This window comes from Oryzias latipes, chromosome 3 (assembly GCF_053564925.1).
Source record: "Oryzias latipes strain Hd-rR chromosome 3, Olatipes_Hd-rR_3.1".
Lineage (NCBI taxonomy): Eukaryota > Metazoa > Chordata > Actinopteri > Beloniformes > Adrianichthyidae > Oryzias > Oryzias latipes.
The window spans coordinates 6,201,771-6,225,174 of record NC_136239.1 but is presented as its reverse complement, the minus strand read 5'-3'; the positions used below and the strand labels follow the sequence as shown (position 1 = coordinate 6,225,174).

General features: G+C 43.5%; 1 protein-coding gene across 6 annotated transcripts in view; it reads left to right on the top strand.

Moving 5' to 3' along the window:
• Window positions 1–1,745: 1,745 nt before the first annotated feature.
• ano1a (anoctamin 1, calcium activated chloride channel a) overlaps window positions 1,746–23,404 on the top strand; it is a 59,021-nt gene continuing 37,362 nt past the window's right edge. For 2 of the 6 annotated variants that reach the window (XM_078944171.1, XM_011486989.4), the window contains exons 1-5: window positions 1,746–1,922; window positions 5,652–5,809; window positions 16,953–17,300; window positions 19,062–19,160; window positions 21,199–21,350. In XM_078944171.1, coding sequence (XP_078800297.1) covers window positions 5,711–5,809; window positions 16,953–17,300; window positions 19,062–19,160; window positions 21,199–21,350 — 698 coding nt within the window. In that variant the 5' untranslated portion in view covers window positions 1,746–1,922; window positions 5,652–5,710. Of the gene's footprint in view, window positions 1,923–1,952; window positions 2,197–2,967; window positions 3,487–5,651; window positions 5,810–16,952; window positions 17,301–19,061; window positions 19,161–21,198; window positions 21,351–23,404 lie in introns of those variants that run through there. The other 4 variants (XM_078944172.1, XM_078944170.1, XM_011486983.4 and 1 more) reach the window with 3 other exon arrangements.

Here is a 23,404-nt window from a genome sequence, read left to right as displayed (position 1 = left end):
CAGATTCCAGGTCAGACGAAGAAAACAAAGATGTACAGGGATCTATCTGTCTGACAGTGAACGAATCAGAATGGAGTGGAGCAGGAAGCTTGTATCCTGTTTGACACCACAAGTGTTTAGTGTATTTTCGTGTATTTTTTTATGTACGATCTTTTTTAAACGGCATCTTTTTGATTTGAAAAAAGAAATAATCAGAAATGCTATTTTAATCTGAATTTTATTTATATGTGTCCTTCAAATGCCACAAGAACATGTTAAAAAAGACCAAAAGCACCATTTTCATTGGAGTGGGTCTTCAGTTAAGACATTTTCACCAAATACATGTATAGATTACTGTGTCTGTTGTTGTATTTACAATAAAAACAGAAGAGCTCAGGAGGCAATACGGGAGGCATTACTGAGACGATCTCTCCGACAGCAGCCTTCTTTTCCGACGGATCAGGGAAATCTTTAGGAGGGTTTGGGTGTGGACGGCGTAACACAACACTGCAGTCATGAAAGATTCTGTGAGAAACAACAACTAAGCTCATGCAAATGTTCCCGTCCCTCCCCCCAGATCATGCCTGGGTCTTACCAGACAGGCCTGAGTCTTAACATGTCTTCATGTCAGACGGTATGTGGGCCCAGCAGTTTCCTTGGGGATAGCTGGTAAGAAGGGTTTTGAAAGAGGCTGTTTTGAAATGCTGATTTGTGTCAAACTGGAGAACAGACATGTGGTGACTTAGTTTGATTCTGTCATTGGCTGCCCCAGAATGCAGACATCCATGTGGGATGACACACCTGTCCACTCATGTTCCCCCTCCCCTGCAGGATTAGTTCCCTGTGTTTCTGGCTCTGTAAAATTCCACAGTTTCCACATGTGAACCACACCCTTTAGTGTGTGACTGTAACCCTACAGCTATACAATACAGGCAGCGCTAATCCGACCTTTTCTAAAGCCCACGCTGCCGCTTCACTGCGGCCGTTCAGTTTTCATGTTTCACGTTACCGCAGCGCAGCTGCAGCTGAAACCCATTTATGGAGGCAAACCCAGGAAGACGTCTTCTGGAAGTTTTGCTTTTTGAAAATATGGAAATGTTACATCCTCACTGATCTAGGTTTGAATTCAGACATTCTGAAAAAGTATTGTGTATTTTTCTGTCAGTCATCGACTCAACAGACTTTCCGACGTTTGGCAGCAAGACTGCTGGACTGTGACTTACACCCTCATGAGCAAGGCAGCGGTCTCGCTCACACAACAAGTACACATTGCTTGTAGATCTTGAATGAATGTTTGCTCCTTTCAGGTCAATTCGCTGTCTCAAATGCAACCTTTATGCTCCACATGCGGTTTGTTAGCTTCTCCTGGAAACAGCAGGGACCATCCTCCCCTGGAGCGCGGAAACCTGCCCAAAGCTTGGAGAAGAGAGGCGGAGGGATTTGTGTCTTTGCCCTTTTGGGTGAACTCTGGGAAGATCGGGGCTGGAAACCTACCTGCCAGCATTCTGCAAGTCGTCACACGTCTGCTCTGAAATGTTTGCTTGTGGAAGGTTCCTGGTCTGTCTGCTAGTGGATTCACTACCTTAGCAGGAATGAAATAAGCTTTGCACCTCACCGTAAGATCATGTTTAAAGCTACACTGGTTGCGTTTACTTAGGCAACAATATGAATGATGATTTCGACCTCTTTTTTTGCACACAAAGCTCAGTCTGTCAGGTCACACAGACAGACCTCCTCACTCTGTCTATAAAGACTGGCAATCCTAAACATGCGCGTTGTCATCATCAGCCAATCAGACGACTTCATGTTTACCTAGGACACCCTTCTCCGTATGGGAGGAGCCTAATCTCAGGTGCGCAGAGCACTTCTGTCTGCAGGTGATCCAAGAGTTCACTGAGACCGACGCCTGCCTCCCACAGCTGCTCCGCGTGAAGGAGGAACAGGTAACTTTTAGCGTCCTCTCTGCTCTGCTTCTCTCGGGACTTTTCTGTTTGGGTTTCATTCTCTCTGCACTCCCCGCTTCTGAGGCGTTTTCGTGCCACAGAGGAGCGTTCACTGGTTGGCCCTCATAATTCCCTTTCAGCCCCAAACGGTATGCGTTCGCGGTGTGCGGCGCGCGGGTGGTGGCGCCGGCGCTGACCACGCGCGCGCGCGCGTCTCCTGCAGCAAAAGCAAACGGGAAGCTTCCAGGAGAACTCCTGAGGCGGCGCGTGCTCGGTATGTGTGTGTGTGTGTGTGTGTGTCTGTGTGTGGGGGGGGACATGTGGACATGTGCCGCGCGCGGCTCCGCTTAACTCACTCGAGTGGGCGGAACCACAGGGAATCAGTGATGCTGGAGCTGGAGGAAGATGCTGCGTTCACGTCTCCTGGAAAACAGCATTCGCGTGAAACTCCCCGCTTCCGTTTGGAGCGACAGCTCGAAGCTGCGCTTTGAGTCAAAAGGACCCGTTCACAACCCAACAGGCTTCTCGTTGACTTCTTTACGGTTATTTCTTTGCTTAAGAAGGAAAACCAGTTCTGTGTTTTTGACATTTGATGTCTTAAAAAAGAACAAGAACAAAATATGAGGGTTTAAATGCTTTTGGGTGACATAAGAGACAAAAATGGGGTTTTTGGCTGATCTTTAGTTAGTTAGTTTAGTTAAGTTAGGACTGATGAACATCCACACTCTGCTTGTGTCATTTCTTTCTCTGAATAAAACCTGATGGATAAAGATTTCTTATTCAGCTCAGACTTCATTCACTGAGGAATCGTTTCGGTTTTAGCATCTTTGGTCTTTGTTTTCTGTATGTTGGTGCACCTTGAGCTGCAAATGGGCTCTAGCTCAAAAGAGGAGAACCGGACCTGCTTGATCGAGCCTGGTGCCGGAAAAAAACTGTGAGATCTCAAAAAACGGCTCTGTTTGACCCTGAGCAGCTCTGCCACCGACTTCCGGTCCGTTCTGTGACCTCAGTCATGGGTTCTTTGGACCAGTCCGTCCCATCGGTCAGACTCCGGTCTGTTTGAGCAGTCAAGTCAACTGCAAACACGCAACTCTGCGTGCAGACAGCCCACTTTTCCCTGCTTCTCTGCAGGAATTGAATGCATCCAGCTATTTTTTTTTTTGTTTTTTTTTCTCGCCATCGCTCCTTCTCATTGCGCGTAGTGTAGTCCATGCCGCTCTGACAGCTTCCACGCGCGCGGACCGACCGGAGCGTTTCCGTGCTGCTGGCAGATGATGAGCGGGAGTCCCGGTCCGCGGAGACCTGCAGCGTCCATCAGGCACCTGTGCTGCAAGAAGAGCGGCGTTTCCCTCTCGGCTGGACTCACTCGGTGCGCTGGAGCGGGTCAGTCCAGAATGATGAGAAGATCTGGCTTCAGCGCGTCCACGCTAGTCTGAGGGAGACCACTGCGTGGATCTCAGTCCGAGGGTCTCCGTGGAGAGCATACGCGCCCTCACCATCCCGATGGAGCGGCACCGTGAACCGGTGGGAGGCTCAACCGATCCCGATGCCGCGCAGGAGCTCGGTAAGAGATTTTCATCGTGACTGAGGAGCCAACAGCCAGAGGAACTCTAGAAAACAGCGGCTCCAGAGGAAACATAAAGCCTAAACATTGATTAGATCCGAATCAAAGGGAAACAAACGGATTTCTCCATGCATGAGGAAAACTTTGTTCTTTTATATTTTATTAAGCCTGTAGAGCCATTTGACAGATGGGCACCTCTGCGGATTTAGGGTTGAACTGTGTGTGTTCACATCATAACAAATATGAAAAAGAAATGCTGACATGTTTTCTGACGTCTGAACAAACACTTGATGTTTTGGTAGAATTCCTGTCACTGGAACAGTCATTTCGTCTTCGCTGCTATAGGTTCCCTTGCACTGCATTGGTAAAAGAATACATTTTTAAAAAGAAATGACTTATTGATATCCACCTCTTCATGATTAAACTTCACTAAATTGACAGGTTTAGAATTTGATTTATGACTCTTATTTCATTCGCTTGATCCTCTTGGCTTTCTGATGATGATCTGGGAGCAAAGCCGTCATAGAAGTATATACCCTTCATGGTGCCATTTTCTGGTCTTTGGTGTTACCTGACTGCACACTCAAAAACGCAATCATCCAGTTTCTGGGTGGACACTCCTCTGGCAGGCCACCCACCTGAGAGGTCAGGTTGTCTGGTGGAGAATTCCCAAAGCCAGACGATGAAAGAAACCAGTCAAACTAGAGCAGCGACATCCCTTTTTTTTAGGGGATTCATGTTACCGAAACCACTCATCACTAGCGGCGTTTCCATTGACTGTGAAATTGTGCAAATTGGATTTGCCATATTAACTTCATCTAATGGAAACAAGACAATTTAAAAAAAAACGAGTTTTTGTGCTCGTAGATGGTTCTTAAAGCCTATCAAAATTGACAAATTTCGCAAAACTGCAGTCACATGACCAACAGTCGGATGGCATTGCGCTTCTCGGTAGGAACTGGCCGCCTTGATGGCTGTACAGCGGGCGCCACTAGAGATCCCACAGCATCACGCAGCTCATCAAAAGTTGAGCGTGTAATGTGGAATTGTTGGATCCACAGCTCCTCTGTCAAATCACCAACCACCATTTCCTAAAATGGCTTAATCCGTAGCCACTCCCACGTGTAAGAACCTCGCCGCTTCATGGGCTGAATGAAACGCCGACGTCTTCTTTGATCGATGATGATGAGCGCTAGTGCCGTGGCAGAAATCTGAATGTATCTGCTGTAAATCAAAGTATTGTGGACATCCATGTTGTTGAATGGCTTATAGTGTGAGGTGGTTTGTAATTATTCGCATCATTAGGATTCAATGGAAACAGTGCTATTGTGAAATTGTGTTGTTTCAGCATTTCTAGAATTTTTGGTAAAGTTTTGCGCATATGTGTGACGGAAACAAAGCTACCGAGTCACTACTCTCAAATTAAACTGTCTACATCCGTTACTCCATCCATCCAAACAAACACACATGGGCTCTGACAGCCTCAAAGGCAATCTGCCATTTAGGTCTGGTTAAAGTGGAACAGAGGAGCTCTCAGTGAAGACGCTAAATTGAGGGGAGGAGGGCCTTCATCAGTATCTATAGTGAGAGCGTTTATCCAAAGGTCTGGAAAAGAGTCTTCTTGAAAAGTGTAGTCATTTCATGCTCTTCTAGCCCACAGATTGGTGGTAAAAGACTGATTCCACTGGATCACGACAACATGCTTTGCCAGAGGGACTCATGCTGGCAAAACCAGACGGTTTCCTTTTGAATGACACTAATGTTGATGCAGGACATGTAAACATGGAAAGACTTTTAAGTTGCGGTTGGTCTGGGATTTTTTTTGATTTTTTTACATTTTTTATTTTTTAGTCCTTGGAGGTGAAAATCTTTGTTCCAAACGATTGTTTGCACCAAGAATTTCACAGAACAGCAGAAATCTGAAAACCATTTAACCCCAAGGAGCCTGACGAGTGTTTGGAGTGAGAGTCTCATGGTTCCAACCGAAATGTTCATCCATGGATTGACTCCTCTTTTCATTTGGGTTAGAAGGATAAAATACAATCGTTTCAAGAATAAACAGCACAAGAGGATCACTTGATAATGACAGATGACAAACAGCAAAAGGAAAACCTAAAAGAAAAATGCTTTACCATCTCTTCTTCTGTGTGTGTTTTGTCTTCCAGGTTCGCCCGTGTCCTCCTCTTGTGAGCACTTGAGCAGTTATCAGGAGGAGCAGTCCACAATGATGAGGAGGAGTGACAACTACCTCCCTGTCCCTGGGGAAGAGAAGAACCATGATGGGAACCAGGACTGTGCAAAACCCAGGAACAATGAGTCAATAGTAAGATGCTTAGATCAGTCGTGTTTTTCCCCCCACATTTTTACAGTGACGTTCTTTGGCAATATATTGAAATGCTGGTCTTAAAGGCTACGTTCACACTGCAGGCTGAAACGACCCAATTCCGATCATTTTATATATATTTTTTTATTTTATTTTTTTGCCCCTATGCGACCGGGGGGTATTCCAGGAAGCAGGTTATGCTAGCTCCCACGGTAAGTTTGAGGCTAAGGAAGTGGATAACCTCAGTTTTCGGTTCCAGAAATGGAGGTATGTTTCAGGGTATGCCAAGTTGCCGTAGCAACTCATGCTCTGAACATAACCTGGTCTGGAGCAGGTTTAGTTGAAGGTTAGTTTGTTTACAGAGAGGTGAAGCAGCGTGGCATGTCCATTTGAAGATGATTTAGTGGATGAAGAAGCTCAGATAATACTTTTTCCACCGTGAGAGGGTGATAAGACCACATATGGATGTTGGAAAGATAAACTTTTTTACTTTGATCTAACTTAATTATTTGCTTCAGTTAAGAAATCATTTTTTTGTTGAGTCAGTTTAAAAATAACACATAGTTATCAGACAGTTATTTTACTTTCATTCAAATTAATCCAATAAGTAGGTGTAATTTTGGTGCTGCTGTTAGATCGGCACCGCAAGGGATTGTGGGATACCATTCCCTTTGCCTGTCTGGACGGATTTTGGTTTAAGTGTGGGTTTTTGACCAAATGTGTTTAGTTGTTTAGCTGTTTTACTGTGTTTTACCGTGTTTTGCTGAGTTATTTTGTCCTACTGTGGTTATGTCTCTGCACCATGAGTGAGAGTGAAGGAGAGGATGATGAGTTTATATAGCACCCCTACCGCTTGCTGATGTAAGGACAATGAAGGAAAATTCTTCAATGAATTTATGCGCAACGTTTATTTTTTCCCCGTCTTTTTTATTGTTATAAAAATGAGTATATCTGCCGGCTCATACTCATACATATGAGAGAAAAAGAAATATAATTAAGATGGAAAAAATATTAATTGAATTGGAGTAATATTACAGTTAGATAAATACATAAATTTGAGTTGTATAAACAATTATTGAGTTTTATAGACGTAAGAAATTAGGTTGAATAAATTTAACTCAATTATTTGTTACCAATAGAAGTAATTTATTTAAGTTGGCATTATTGGATAAGTTGTGCATATGTGTGTATATATATATATATATATATATATATATGCGCGTCACAAGGAAAATGGAAATAAGATCAGAAACTTGAGCGTTTACTTTGTCTGTTCTTTTTCTACAAGCAGAAACTCTTTCTTTTGATGATGCAGCCGTGTTACTTTTTTGATGGACGTATAATCTTCATCTGCCGTCATTAAAATCTCAGACTCCGTCTCACTGAAGTATAGCGCTTTTTTTTTTCACCACGCGTTCCCATGGTGACTGTAAATTGGCGATCCATTGAGGATGTCTTTAGGTGCATGCTGTGCACGTGCATTAACCCAGGGTTACCAAGTCGAGCGTAATTACGACAACTCATATCCGGTCTTTTGGAACCGACATAACCAGAGTAAGCAAGTTCAGGCGGCTTTCAGCCAGAGTTCAGGGTTAAAGTCAGGCTAGTTCAAACATGCTTCCTGGAATACCCCCCTGTATCTGATCTTGTCATGACAGTCTGAACGACACAGATCCGATCTTTTTAAATGTGACCCAGGCCACTTGGGTGTGTGGTCCTGAATCCAATACGTATCCGATCTTTTGAAATGCAACCTCCTTTCCGACCGTGGTCAGAAGCGCGGGGGAGACCGGCTTCTCCAGGGCCAAAGGCGGATCCTCCTTCGGGGTTCACTTCCCCGTTCGGACCCTCAGATTCTCCAGAGCGGGTTAAGAAAGAGTCAATAGCAGTTCTACTGGGGGAAGCCTTCTTTTATTATAGTCTCCTTCCTCCGTAACACACACACACACACACACACACACACACCCACGCACACACACACACACACACACACACACACACACGTGCGCCCAGCCCCAGCACACACACATCCCTGTTCCACAACAGTGGGTACAGACGATTCTGGCTCCAATGCCTTCTTAAAATGAGAAGATTGTTGTTGCACTGGCTCCTTTTGAGAAAATAAATTTAATAATCCAAAAAGAGCTCCGCTGTTGACAACACTGTCGTTGACATCCATTGCTAACGTTAGCTACTTCAGCAAACGAGTGACGTCATTCACCGTTGAGTACTCTTCTGCGGATGTGGGTCACTTCTCGGTCATTTCACGGTCACACAGGAGATCACAAAAGTTCGCATTTAATTTAATTTAATGTGAACGGCCTTGCAAAAAAATCGAATTTTCAAAACATTTAGCTGTTGCTGTTATGTCATGAAAGAACGTCCTCCCTAAAAGCCAAACGGGAATCTTTTTTTTTTTTTTCAATTTCAACCACTTAGTCCGCTTCATCTTCCTCATCGCCAAAGTCATCCTCACATCACCATCCTAGGATGTCTCGCTGCACTCCTCAGACACCACTTTGCAGTCCTTGATGTCTTTCAGACTGTAACATCTGAAAAAGATATGATCAACTTTCCTCCCTCCACTCTTAGGCATCACCCCATGCTCCTCCGTAAAGTCATGACCCTCAAAGATCAAAACAACAAACTTTGGTATTTAACTACCATCAAAAAAAAAAAACAACTCTTGTGATCGTCTGCATTTCTTCTGCCTAAAGAAGAACCCTTCCTGTGAAATGTTGCAAACACAATTCTTTACTCAGTTCTGTCTTTTCCAGAATCATGTGGAGAAAGTTGAACAAAAAACCTTCAGTTTCATGTGTGAAATTCCACCCCAACAGTAAAGCACGTGCTAATTTTAGACTCTATTTCTCATTAGAAACAAACTTTTTCACTGATTCAGCACAAACGATATCATCGAATGTTTCTCAGACTATCACAAAGTATGACCTTAAAAGGGGAAGGGACTGGAAAAAGAAAAAAGAAGGAAGAAAAACTGTCATGTGTTTTGTACTTGTCAAGACACCAATATATCAATTATTTATTAATCTTTGACTCCAAAAAGCCCCCCCCGAAGTGCATCGGATATTAGTGTGCATTTTTCACATAATGTGGTTTGACTACACTACCCAGAATGCCTATGTTCAATTGAATTTTATTTATATAGCCCAAATTCACAACAACGGACGTCTCAATGGGTTTCATACCTGTAATTGTTCGGTGAACATACAATCAAAAAGGATCATAAATGCATAAAATTCAAAAGGATAATACTAAAACCTTAAACAAACTAAACTAAACTGGACATCCCTGCCTTTAGACCCTCCCATGTTGTTCTTCATGTTCTCCCCTTTTATCTGCAATATTCAACCTTTGCAGACAGACCAATAATAAAACTTTATTGACAGTAACTCTTTACATTGTTCAGATGTAACACATGAAATCCAAAACCACACTCTCGCTTTTCCAGTTTATTAAGTTAAAGCTCTGTGGTTATCGCTCCATCCGGCTCCTGGCTACAATACCCACAATGCTCCAACAATCCATCATCGGGTGCGACTATGTTTTAACAGATTTTTGAATGCCGTTTAACACAGAAAACTGGTTCCAAGGCAGTAAATACCAGAATCAAACATACCAAGCACCGTATTATTGAAGACACTATGAGAAGATTTAAGGATTTTAAGAGTATTTAATTTAATCCATAAAGTAATTCACTTCATAAATGAATTACTCTTTAAAAAAGTAGCTAGTTACCTAGAAAAGTAGCTATGGTAAAAGAAAAGTTAAACGTTAACGTTTCTGATCAGTTCTCATGAGTCTGTTGACTAAAGAACATCAGACATGTGCTTATGACATGTGCTTCAGTATTTAGTACACATCAATTAAAGGATATCCTGTATTTTAAGGATTACCTGTGTAATTAAAGTAAACAGATTATAAAGCGAGTTTTACTTGATTATAAAATAAATCAAACTCTAACAGCTTGATACAATATGTCAGAAGTTGTTTTTATAGTTTCACAAAAAAAAAAATTCAAACTTTCCCTCTAACACCTGAAACTCAGCTCAAAGTCAGAAGAGAGAAACGTTCAGAAGGCGTTCTAATGCCCGAAAACATCAGTACCAAAAAAGGACCACGGTGAGACTGTGTGAGCAGCACTGCAGTGTTTGTCCAGTAGAACATTTGCTGAACAAGTCCGTTCTGAACCTTAAAACATGCTGCAGTTCAGACCCAAACCCACAAGACCCAAAGACGGATTTTCTGTCACAGAAAACAACAGTTTTTCATCTGATCCTGAGTCACAAAGATTTGATTAAATTACTACTCAGAAATGCAATTTGGAGTTTAATTAATTATTTAATTAATAAAAACACAGTTTTCTTAAGAGTAGGTCTTTCATATGTTTATTGAAAATGGCTGAAAATGTGTAGATTGAACCTTGTTCTCCTTAGTCAGTGTGGGCAGAACACTTTCTATTACAGTTCAAATTCAGTCTCTCTACTCAGTTTAGATCTCATGAAAATGTCACATTCAGCAGCAAAAGAAACTCCAACCAGGTTCCACAACTATTTCGATAGGATTTCACTTCCCCTTCTAATTCCAAAAAAGGAAGCGAGTTCATACAATCACATGCATTCTGTCTTTTAATTCCAGTTTCTAAATAACTCGTCCTGACGGAGTCTCATTTTCTGATTCGATTTGGCGCCGATCGTCATAGTTGCCTGTGGTTGAGTTTGAGCTGAATTAAACCTGACCTGCTGACTCTCCTTCACACCAGCCAACAGCTTTCAACTGCACCTGGCAGAGGGATTCCAGGCTCTGCCCACGGATGGAATTAGGCTTCGAACCAACGGAGACGGTTACAATTTAGCGAGGAATGCCTAAGTGTTCCATGTGTTGTGTTAAACTGATTTAAAGCTTTATTAATGCGATGTGTGGGAAAAACGTTTTAAAAATTAAGCCAACTTTTTATTTAGTGCAGATACTTAATGTATTTTCCGGTTTTTTGTTCTTGTTTGTTTCTATTCAAGGTTGGTCTTGCTGATTAAAAAAATCTTTAGAAACCCACTCAGATGAAAATTGTTTTAGGTGATTTTTTTTTAAATGTTCTTGTGGCGTTATTTAAATAATGGATGACGTATGCACAGAAAAACAATGCCTAAATTGCATTTCTAAGTATTGTAGTGTAGTTGTAGAAAATACGCTGGCTGGGAAAAGTCTCCCTCCTCTGTTCCATGCTGAGTACGGAGCCCTTGACCTGACATGGGCAAAAAACACAAATTAGTTCCCATGAAATATTTAATTACCAAGGAAACTATTTTGTTCCCACGAAATAATAATTCAGGTGATTAGTCATTCATAAACACAGATGTGAGCAATACTAGGATTTACAGTAGAGACCTTCACATTCTGTGTGTATCGTATCTCATTGCAATGCATGGAAGACACAGAGGATTTTTAGAGATCAGATATGTTTCTTTTAAAAAGCTCTACAAAAGCATCCGTTATCACGTCTCCATGTCTGGGTTTATTCACATCCCGGTACGCTCTCTGTCCTGCTGCAATACATCTGTGTCTTTGTAACCCACATTAATTCATGAGGGGAAAAATAAAAACAAGAATCAAACTAAGGGATGTATTTAGTATTGTTTGAAGATTTAGGATGCCCGAGCTTGCTGCTTCTCCACACCGCAGCAGTTGTCCGTCTGCTGGCCAGCCAGCAGCCCTGATGCCGGCGTGACAACCAAACTTGCTCCGGATGGCCGCGGAGCAAGTTATTCCCGGCCGCGGGGCTTGTTTGCTTGTCGTGCCGGCATCAGGGCAGCTGATTGGCCGGCAGACGGAGAGTCGCTGCGATATGGGTTGTTGCACTTTGGGGTCAAACAGGAACAATAATATTCAGGACGTGCTGAGGTAACTTGTCTTTTATTAACATACTCGTCAGCAGTCACTTTACATCTGAAGGCTACATGCTACGTTTCCCATCATGCATTACACATTTCCCATAATGTATCTCAACCAATCAATGTGTCCCTGTAACTGTGGTGCAATCAAATAGAACAGGATAAATGTATATCAGAGTATTTTTTCGTTGGAACAAATCGTTTATTTTTTTTTTACCCATGTCAGGTCACGGGCTCCGTACTGATGTCTCCGCTTGCAGACAAACGGATCCATGACCGTCTTTGTTTTCCTTGTCTGAGCTGGAATCTGGATCTAAATTGTACGACTGGATAGCTCCAATATTGCTCATCATTTTTGCTGCACCAGCTTTCTTAGGTTGGGGTTGTGAGGGGCTGTAAGTTACCAGGATAGCTCAGTTATGGTTGACAGGAGGGTGGGGGGTGGTTGTGTCGCTAAGAGGTGAATTTCTAATGAACTCCTGCAGCTCTGCAGAAACTATGTCTTTGATTTTGGCTAAAAACTGCATAATCATAATTAAAAGGCCACCAGGAATTCTTTAAAAGTAGATCAGAAGATGATCGGAATGGGGCTTTAAATTAAAGCCACAGCATCCAAGCTTCAAAATGTTTTTTCCTGAAAATCTGGAAGAAAACTCGTGGATATTTCTAAAGCTGTACATCATTGATTTCTTCTGTTTTCTGATCTCTGAGAGACGATCCTGTGAACGTTATATGAATGCAGATGTGACGCTGATGCCACTCTTCCTGTTGTTCCTTTGTCTGAGAAATGAATCAGTGGAGTCGACAAAATTCTTCATTTCCAATTACAAAAACATTATTTTCACTGGTTATTTGGCAAACATTTAAATTCTAGTGAAGACATTCATGTTTGTGTCCAATGTCTTTGTTACAGCGTTGAGGTATTTTGTACAGACAACACGACTGTGTGGAGGAAAAGCTTTGTGCTTCAGCTTCCACATCATAGTGCTGCTGTGAAATAGGCTGCAGGCTGGAGAACTGTCTGACTGTTTCATGACTCATAAGTGTGTGTTTGTGTGTGTGTGTGTGTGTGGGGGGGGGGGGGGGGGGGTGTACATGGAGAGACCCAGTGGAGAGGACAGCCTCGTTTCCAGAGGGCTTGGTGAGAAAAGCCTTCTTAGTGGGGAGTTCTGCGCTTGCCACAACATCCTCATCTGCCCTCTGAGAAATGACCTTTCACCTCTGCAGCTCTGACAACTTCCTGTTTGGAAGGAGCTGAGCATGTGTGAATTTACCAAAAGAGTCCCTCATTACCCTCCAGACATTAACTGTTCTTTTAGGGCAGGTGTCTGACAACGGAGGAGATATTTTATTTTATTTTTTGATGTTGACATGAATGGATTCTGTACATTTTAACCTCGACATAGAAATGAACATGTGAATATGCAGAAATCTGAACCTAATCTTCATATTATCCTAAAATTTGAATCCTTTTAATTACTTTACATTCATCTAAGCCACATGTAGACGTGTGTTTGTGTCAGAAACCAACACGAGGTCTGTTTTGCTAGAAGTTGTTGGCATTTTCTCTCAGGTGAAAACCTGAGGGAGTCTGAGTAGAAACACTTCCTCCATGTGTTTGCGTGGGCTGTTCCCTGAAATCAGCTCAAGACTTAACTCTAACTGAGGTGTTTCTTCAGGTGATGTAGTGACTGTATGACTTTATGCATCACAAACGCCAGACAAACATTTTTTTAAATCCTGGATCAAGTTATCTGCTGGACTTTTCCTCACAAAGGGCCAAACACCCCCTGAATCCAGGTGGCCTCTTCCAGCAGCACTAACCCCACTCTCACTTTTATTACAGAAATAGAAAGTTTTTCACAAAGATTCTAGAACATCTGAAGAACGTTCCTCCGAACAAAGCGGGATTCTGCCTTAAAGGGCCAAAAATGTGCCTTTCTAAAGCCTAAAAATATATCCAAACTATACCTGTATATGATCAGATATTGCCTTTCGCACAGGCAAAACGATTTTTCTTTTCTTTTAAATAAAAAGAGGTATTTTCACAGCTTATTTTCTTACCTGGAAGTAAAACAACTCAATCTCTGAATCCCCTTTTCTATCCTTGTGGGTGCCGCCCATTTCATGACATCATCTTTGAGTCGGCCTCGGCAGCGGGTCTGCGTTACACCCATGAAAACAAACATCCGAACTTTTGCAAAGATGGATGTGCCTTTGTGCAAATAAAAGGGAAAACATTTAGCCGATTCTCCGTGGAGAAAGTGGGTGTGTGTGTTTTAGCCTGGGGGCGGAGCTGGCAGTGTCTTCCTAGAAGGGGCGGTTCCTCACTTATCTATGTCAAAATGTGAGAGCACACTCGTTTTCACGCATTGGGAGGGGCTGGTGTTCAGACCGCAGGGTTTTAGAGGAATACTCAGCAACGTGTGAATGGATCAAAGTAGCACTTTGGGGTTGATTTTTGTGAGGGATAAACATTACAATACACTTAAAAGCTCAAAGATTTGATTTAGCATGATATAGACCCTTTAATCATTTTCCACATTCACATAAACAAAAAAACTTGTGCACTGTTCAGCATCACTACAAAAGAAAAAAAAAGCAGAACAGTTTAAACATCGTCTGTCCGCCTCCCTCCATTGGTTATTAAGCAATGACCTGACCTGTATGGAAGCGATTCTGTAGCATATCTAAAAATAAAAGTCAAAACCAGAAATGCTTTTTCATTTTCAAAATGAAGCTGCATTTTTTGACTCCGCCAAAATGCTTTTTCAGTTTCTTCTTCAACACTGCTCATTCTGTTAATTAAAATGATAAAGAAAATGGTATTTGACATTTCATTTTCAAAAGGTTCTCTGGTAAATGTGTAGCAAAATGCATTTAGAAATGTCTGATTTGACAATTAAAATGGATTAATAGAAATGCTTAGAAGGGAATTGTATTTTCACTCTCGGAAGTATGGACCTAGTTTTGGATGCAGCGGATGCACTGGGTCTCTCCATGTAACACCCCCCCCCCCCCCCCACACACACACACAAACACACACTTATGAGTCATGAAACAGTCAGACAGTTCTCCAGCCTGCAGAATTGTATTTTAATTTTAACATCCACCCTGCGAACATTGTCGCATTATTCAATTGGACTTGGCATTTCCAGAGGGGAGGCGGGGCGATGACGTCACTGCTATCTCCGTGACAGACACATGCTAGGAGCAGTAGAGCTTTGTGTTAGCGGCGTAGGAGAGGGCTTTGTGATGTTTGTGAACTTCTGATGTTTTCACACAGCTTCTCATTACTATGTAGCAGCATTTCCGTCGAGAAGCAGTGTTGAAGAAGAAAATGAAAAAGCATTTTGGTGGATTGCTTTTTCATTTTAATTTTGAGTCAAAAAATTCATTTTGAAAATTGAAAAGCATTCCTGGTTTTGACTTTTATTTTTAGATATGCTACAGAAGCCGGGTGCAAACTTGGCTTTGGGAGACGGATAACAGATCTGTTGGTCTCCTTATTTAAAAGTTTCCCACCTGCTGACTTTATCCAGACTGTTCCCACTGCTCACATATGGCGTTCCTTCTAACATGTCTGCCAAACCCAGCAAGAACCGCTCAGCTTAGTGGCCTCACCCCTGCATATCAGTTTCAAAATCTCAGTGACATGTAGGAATGTTGAATCCACCCACTCTCCTTTTTTATTTTTACAGAGGGATTGCTAGTTACCTTGAGGAACCTCACATTCTTCCACCTGTAGAGTGCATAACTAGTCAAACCAGGAATACCTGAAGGGCTGGTTCAGAAGACGCTTCCAATCCAACATCTAACATAATCAGAAAAAGGTTACGGTCACACGGCAGATGTGGGAGAAGGGGTCCGACCGTTGTGGTCATCACACTGATCTGTGAAAGTATCTTCAGGGCGTTTTCCTGGAATCTGCTTTGGGAGCTGTGGTGAATCCTTTTTTAATGCCCGATTGTGTTGGAGACCAGATCTGATTCAGTACCAGCCTCCCAAACACTTCATCAGTACTGTGGGTTCACAGTATGTGTTGGTGAATACCATGGCGACGTGTCGAGAACATGCTGTACGTACCTTTTGAGGTAGCTTTGGTTTGGGACCTCGTCTGCAGATTGTCTCTGGGACTGGGGGATGGGGGTGTGTGTGGTGGTGTGTGTGCTGTGATCAGATGTCAGCCTGCAATCCAGTTAGAGAAAAATGGGTTGTAGGAACGTTGTTGTTTGGGCAGGAAACCCAGAAGTGCAAAACAATAGAAACAAGGAGAACTTTCATTTGTTCAGGGTCATGTTACTTCCCTCGCTTCAGAATACTCTTCCTCTTCAGACATGGAGACTGTCATGACTAAGAAATAAAACGGGTCTTTCTGGCTTTTGGCAGGCCACCATGGGGAACTTCAGTGTGTTAACGTGTGACATTAACATGTGAATACATAAATGCAAAGAAGGCTGAAAGTGACATTTGGCTGAAATCAAAGATTACACATAAAACAGTGGTGCATCATAGTTTTGCAATCCTTTTTTTGTCTTGTTGTCTTGTTTTTAACAGTGCATTGTGTTCTGCACAATGATTGTCTGTAGACCATTGTCAGCCCCCTCCATGCCGTTTCTCCGGTACAGGATGCGTTCAGCTCATCAAATCTATAGAAATCTTTGAGCGCAATCAGATTTTTGTTTTCATTCCATCATACTGGACTTATAAAGTGTATCTGTGATCCTATTTCACAGATTTCCCCTATCGCTAGTTATTTTAGAACGTTGCCCCCCCACGATTCATGAGGAACCACTGTAGTTGAGCTGTCAGTGAACGTGTTCGTCGGGCAGGAAAAGCAACAGAAAAGAGTGAAGATGACGATAATTTAAGCCTTTTACAAACCCAGCAAGAAAAGAGAAACTATTTTGGTTTCTATTTCTTGTTGCTTTGTTTTAAATGATAAACAAAATATTTTCTATATGTTTGGTTAGCAGATACCAACACGATGGAATCATGTTACCAGGTGTTCCAACATGCACAGCCCCCCCCGGCTTACTTCTGTCCTATTTAATGAAGTCAGTGCATGTATGACACGTTCTGCAGGAACCACGGTCTAGATCCGTTCCTTTTGCTGCAGACCAAGTGTGACTGTAATGAAGGCATGTTAGTTCGGCTCCGGCTCCAGTTGTGTCCTCACGACAAACACTTTTGTTGATCAATCTTGTAATCTGTGGCGTTTTCTTTTGTTTCTCCAGCCTATGAAGAAAATCCACGCAGACGAGGGCTCGCCGCTGCATCCAAAACTAGGTCCATACTTCCGAGATGGACACCGCCGCGTGGACTACATATTGGAATACAGCATCCAAAAGCCCAACAGCGCTCGGCGCCACTCGACCATATTTGGGAACGACAACTTCTTAAGACGATTACGGCGAAGCTTGAGCACGCGAAACAGTAAGGCCCCACTGCAGCCAAAAGAGGACCCGGAGTTCGCTGCACAGGAGCATCGAGCTGACTACCATGAGGATGACAAGTCCAACAAGCGCAAGGAGTTTGAAGAAAACCTCCAGGAAGCTGGACTGGAGCTGGAATGGGATGAAGAGGTGAGAGTGGTTGAAAGATGGCTCAGTGGCTCTAGAGTTCACCTGATCCTGCATGAGCAGGCACAGCGGGGGAAAGGCGTGTTCACTCGGAACCGGGTCAGAGAGAAAACAGAGATGCATCCCTCCACATGGCATCCTTACCGCAAGATGAGACGCACTTTATCGAATTTCAGTTAAAAAAAGTTTCCTCTGGCTCTGAAAAAGACGTTTCCCGTGTCTTAATGCTTTTATTTACAGATCACCATTTTCATTTAGTGAGGACCTTTATTCTCTTTGTTATAATTTCAGGATGACGGGAAAATACTCAAAATGACGTAAAGACTCTGAGCTTTCCGTTGAAGTCTAACAATTTCACAGTTTCATTCATTAATGGGAGAAACGTTTTGTTCCTTGATAAACAAAATAAACAAAACGTTTATTTTTTTATTGTTCCTCTGCCCCCCCCCCAGCTGTAACAAAAAACGTTTAAAATAATTTTGCTGAGGATTTTATTTTCAAAGAAGCAGAAGTTATGCAGGAGCAGTAGCTCTTCTCCTGTTCTGTTATTTCATGACAATAAGTTTTGATAAAAATTTCATCTCAACTTTCCACCATTTTATTTGCTTTAGAATGTTGAGAATGTCAGATATTTTCTAAAGATGAATTATCATACGACTGATATAAATATAGATCAATATTTACAATATGGACACCAATTACATATCAGTTAATTCCTCTGAGCAAATATTTTAGGAAATGTCAAACTTTGAAGGTTATTTGTTGGATTGTAGTTATGACATGAAAGCATATTATGGTATGTCCTGTATTACGGTAACATATTACATTAGCAGTCTGTTCAGTATCTTGATCATTGGAGCAGACTAAGCACCAAAATGTGATCATATAAAGCAGCCAGATCACGAGGCTGAAAGTACAGTGGCCCTGAAGTGCCAATCGCACCAACTAATATTAAGATTAAAGATCACTATAACAATTAGAAACGCTAAACAAATGATGATAAAAACCAAAAGGTAAAAACAAAATACATTTGGAAGACAAAATCTCCAGAAATCAAAATGAAATGCTAAAAAATGAAACAAAACAAAGAAGCAGAAGGAGGAAAAGCAGAAGGATGTTTTACCTTTTGCAGTGGGCGTGGCCAGCAGCTCAAAGAAATACCATCTGTCGGAAGATATCGCCATGCTAAATAAGTTCCTGTTGGAAAAGATGAAAATTCGACCAGTGATTTCCTTAAAACACCTCCCTTTTCCGGTTTCTTGTTTTATTTCAGTTTTTAAACACTTCACTTTGATTTCTTGAACACACTTTTGTTTTTCTGAAATGTTTCATTTCTACTTAGTTTCCTTTTTTAGAATTGTGTTTAGATTTCTAAAATGTAATGTGTTTTTATTTGTTTGTCAGTGAAACCTTGAATATGTTTTTATGTTGAGAGATTTTCTTGAATGTGGTTTGACTTTCAGGGCCACCGTACTTAACGAATGACAGACACCCAAAAACAAAATCTGTTTACTGCTCTTGTTCACTTTCAGCTTCTTTTCTTCATTTCAACTTCAATGATTTCCTGTTAGATTTTAATTTTTTGTGTTCTCAATGTGTGTTTAGTCCCGTTTTTCCCCAGAGCCATGCTCTGCTGTCCTTTCCAGTCAGTCCGTTTGCTAGAATGGATGTGGTGCGTGTAGTGGAAGTGGACAGCAAAACTCCAAAGCTCTTTCTGCTGAAATCAACATCAAATGTTTGGCTTTGATTGGTTTTGTTTTCCAGAACCACGTCCCCGGAGTTGGCTTTTTGAAAATTCACGCTCCTTGGGACATTTTGTGTCGTGAAGCTGAACTCATGAAACTCAAGATGCCGACCAAGAAGGTATGTATGTCAGTGTTGGGGGGGGGGGCATCTGGGATGTGGAGGGTCACTGAACCGTCCACGTGCCGAAGACGATTGGGCTGTTCACACAGCAGTGAAAATGCTGCATCCAATCTTGGATCATTGTTTCGGTCCATTTGCTGCCTCTCCTTCATGGCAGCAGTAAATGACTTCACATAAAACGGAACCAAAGCCCGACGATCAGAACCAGAGGCTGCCTTTTGCTAAACAAAGCAGCAGAAACACCACAGTGAAGCTCGGGATTATTTTGAAGTGATGTTCAACAAAAGGAATAGAGTAGAATGAAACTTTAATAGATCCCACAAAGGAAAAATTCCCTTGTTACCGTAGTAGTGATGTAACATTTGCTAAACATCAAATCTTTTGAACGGCTCATTAACATCACTGATGCAAATCAACGGTGTAATTTCAAAGCCTGCGGTCCACATCTGGCTCGCCGTGTATCCGGCCCGCGAGATCATTTTATATTATTGTTATTGGTGGCCCAGTGAAATGTAGGGCTGATAACATGTTCACTACAGATCCCATAACGCATCGCTTCAGCTGCACGTCGTAATGTAGAACTGGTAAGATATCAACTACATATCCAATAATGCAGTGCTTCAGCTCCCCTGGTGAACCCTCCTGCTAGTCTGCAGCATATTCCTATTTGGAATATGTGTAATTTTGATAAGATATATTTTTTTGGAGAGATTTCTTTTTGGGTATATTTAAATTTTAAAATTATTTTTTATATAAAATGACATAAGTGTAAAGAAATGTCAATGTTTTTTTTCTTTTATTATTTACTTTTTACCTAACTTGACAATATGTATTTATGGACAGAAAATATAAGTTAAGATTCAAGTGGATTTATCTCCTAATAATATTTTCTGTCTACTTTTTTCATATTTATGTTAAAAAAAAAAAGTTACGTTTTGAAAGTTTAATTTTGGTGGTCAAAAACGTTTATCCATGTCGGCCTGTGACCTTCAGTGTGTTTTGGATGTTGGTCCCCTGAGCAGCGACACCCCTGCTAGACATAAACCAATGAACCGATGCAGCATCTGTGGGAGGAAGCTGGAGGCCAGAGAGAACCCACACATGCATAAAGAGAACATGCCAACTCCACACAGAACGGTCCCAGCCAGAAAGGCCTTCCCACTGTGTGGTGAGAGTGCTAACCGCTGCACCACCATGCAGCAATGAGTATTGTCCAGCGTCTGTAAGGCGTTGTAGAGTCTAAGGGACGGCCCTCCTTCCTGCAGTTAGGTTTCAGTCTCCTCATTGGACCCACAGTTCCATGTAGAGAATGATGATCAAGACGATTGTCCATGATGGATTTCAGTGTCCATTGCATCCTCTTCTGTGGACATCCCACAACAGAACCGGATCTCTGCACCAATTTTTCGACCCTTCTCCTGCTCCTGATGGTGCACCCGCAGCCTCCCCGCCTCCCAGCATCCCACTCTGCAGAAGAGGGCAGATGCAGCAACGGCATCATAACAAAATCATTTGTCATTTTTATTCAGGTAGCAGCCACTAAATCAGCATGCCCATCCGCTCTGCCAATGCCATTAAAAACCTGTTCAGCCTGTCCTCCAGGGACGATGATGGTCTGGATCAAACCCTCTAAGAATTTCAAACTCTGTTTGCTCTGTTAACACTGACTTTACAGTACAGTAAAACTTGTTTTTCTTTTCAACAAATCACTGTTTATATCCAAACACCTCCAAATTTATGACCATTTTTTCAACCTCTCTTCACAGCTACCTTTATCACCTGACATGCCATTTCAGCCTTTTATATTTTAAAATGTCATTCTTGCCCCTTTTACCCCCTTTTGTTTTTGACAAACATCCCATCCAACAGTTTTGAAGACATGGATAGGATTAGTTTATCAGCCCAAGAGGGATTTGTCATGAAAACCCTCATTTCTGTCACCACTCTGTCATTTACACATGGAAAACATGCAGGACTGAGGATCTGCAGGGATCCCATTCAGAGGCAGTGACCCACACATTTGTTTCTTCCACAGACTTATGAGATCAAACAGGGCAGTAACCTGGTGGAGAAGATCCGACTGTTCATTCACAAAGCAACGGCTCCTCTTCACCCGAAGGTGGAAAGCAACCAGCAACCAGGCCTCAAACATCTGTCACATCCCTTTTCCAGGGAGAAGGAGCATCTGTGAGTAAAGGCCGTTCCCGCTCCATCCGTCTGTCTATACTGCATATCCGAACATGTGTCCTTCGTTTCTATTCTAAACATGGAAACTGTTAAAGTCTTAATTTAGCAGACATGAAACTGAGCTGGTTCGGTACAGGGCTGGTTCGGTACAGGGCTGGTTCTGAGCAGGGCTGGTTCGGTACAGGGCTGGTTCTGAGCAGGGCTGGTTCGGTACAGGGCTGGTTCTCTGCAGGGCTGGTTCTGAGCAGGGCTGGTTCTGTGCAGGGCTGGTTCTGTGCAGGGCTGGTTCTGTGCAGGGCTGGTTCGGTACAGGGCTGGTTCGGTACAGGGCTGGTTCGGTACAGGGCTGGTTCTGTGCAGGGCTGGTTCGGTACAGGGCTGGTTCTGAGCAGGGCTGGTTCTGAGCAGGGCTGGTTCTGAGCAGGGCTGGTTCTGAGCAGGGCTGGTTCGGTGCAGGGCTGGTTCGGTGCAGGGCTGGTTCGGTGCAGGGCTGGTTCGGTGCAGGGCTGGTTCGGTGCAGGGCTGGTTCTGTGCAGGGCTGGTTCTGTGCAGGGCTGGTTCGGTGCAGGGCTGGTTCGGTGCAGGGCTGGTTCGGTGCAGGGCTGGTTCGGTGCAGGGCTGGTTCGGTGCAGGGCTGGTTCTGTGCAGGGCTGGTTCGGTGCAGGGCTGGTTCGGTACAGGGCTGGTTCGGTGCAGGGCTGGTTCGGTGCAGGGCTGGTTCGGTGCAGGGCTGGTTCGGTGCAGGGCTGGTTCGGTGCAGGGCTGGTTCGGTGCAGGGCTGGTTCGGTGCAGGGCTGGTTCGGTGCAGGGCTGGTTCTGTACAGGGCTGGTTCTGTGCAGGGCTGTTTCTGAGCAGGGATGGTTCGGTACAGGGCTGGTTCGGTACAGGGCTGTTTCTGAGCAGGGATGGTTCGGTACAGGGCTGGTTCTGTGCAGGGCTGGTTCGGTACAGGGCTGGTTCGGTGCAGGGCTGGTTCGGTGCAGGGCTGGTTCGGTGCAGGGCTGGTTCGGTGCAGGGCTGGTTCTGTACAGGGCTGGTTCGGTGCAGGGCTGGTTCGGTGCAGGGCTGGTTCGGTGCAGGGCTGGTTCGGTGCAGGGCTGGTTCTGTGCAGGGCTGTTTCTGAGCAGGGATGGTTCGGTACAGGGCTGGTTCTGTGCAGGGCTGTTTCTGAGCAGGGCTGGTTCGGTGCAGGGCTGGTTCTGTACAGGGCTGGTTCGGTGCAGGGCTGGTTCTGTACAGGGCTGGTTCGGTGCAGGGCTGGTTCTGTGCAGGGCTGTTTCTGAGCAGGGATGGTTCGGTACAGGGCTGGTTCGGTACAGGGCTGTTTCTGAGCAGGGATGGTTCGGTACAGGGCTGGTTCTGTGCAGGGCTGGTTCGGTACAGGGCTGGTTCGGTGCAGGGCTGGTTCGGTGCAGGGCTGGTTCGGTGCAGGGCTGGTTCGGTGCAGGGCTGGTTCGGTGCAGGGCTGGTTCGGTGCAGGGCTGTTTCTGAGCAGGGATGGTTCGGTACAGGGCTGGTTCTGTGCAGGGCTGTTTCTGAGCAGGGCTGGTTCTGTACAGGGCTGGTTCGGTGCAGGGCTGGTTCTGTGCAGGGCTGGTTCTGTGCAGGGCTGGTTCGGTACAGGGATGGTTCGGCTTTTCAACTTGTTAATCTGCCAGAAGAAAACAAAACAACAAAGACCACATGTCACAGATTTGATCAGATGTAAAGAACTGGATGATGGGAGAACATTGTCGTCTTGTCTTCACTTTCTGTGAATGATGTGAAAATCAGGTTTTCTTTTTTGCTCTCAGACTGCCACGTCTCTCCTCACCACTCTGTTCTAGTTTAGGGATCAGTGCAGCCACTTTAAGAAAGTCATGGACGTATTTTTAAGATGTGACTGAGCAACTTAACATGCGTCAAAACTAAGGCAGATGTGGTGGATAGAACCCAGTAATTTTCAAAATAAAACTTCCTTCAGAATCTGCTTATAAATAAAACAGAAACAATCAACTGTCCCAAGTACCGGTCTGCAATCCGGGGCTTAGAGACCACTGCTCCATCATCAGTT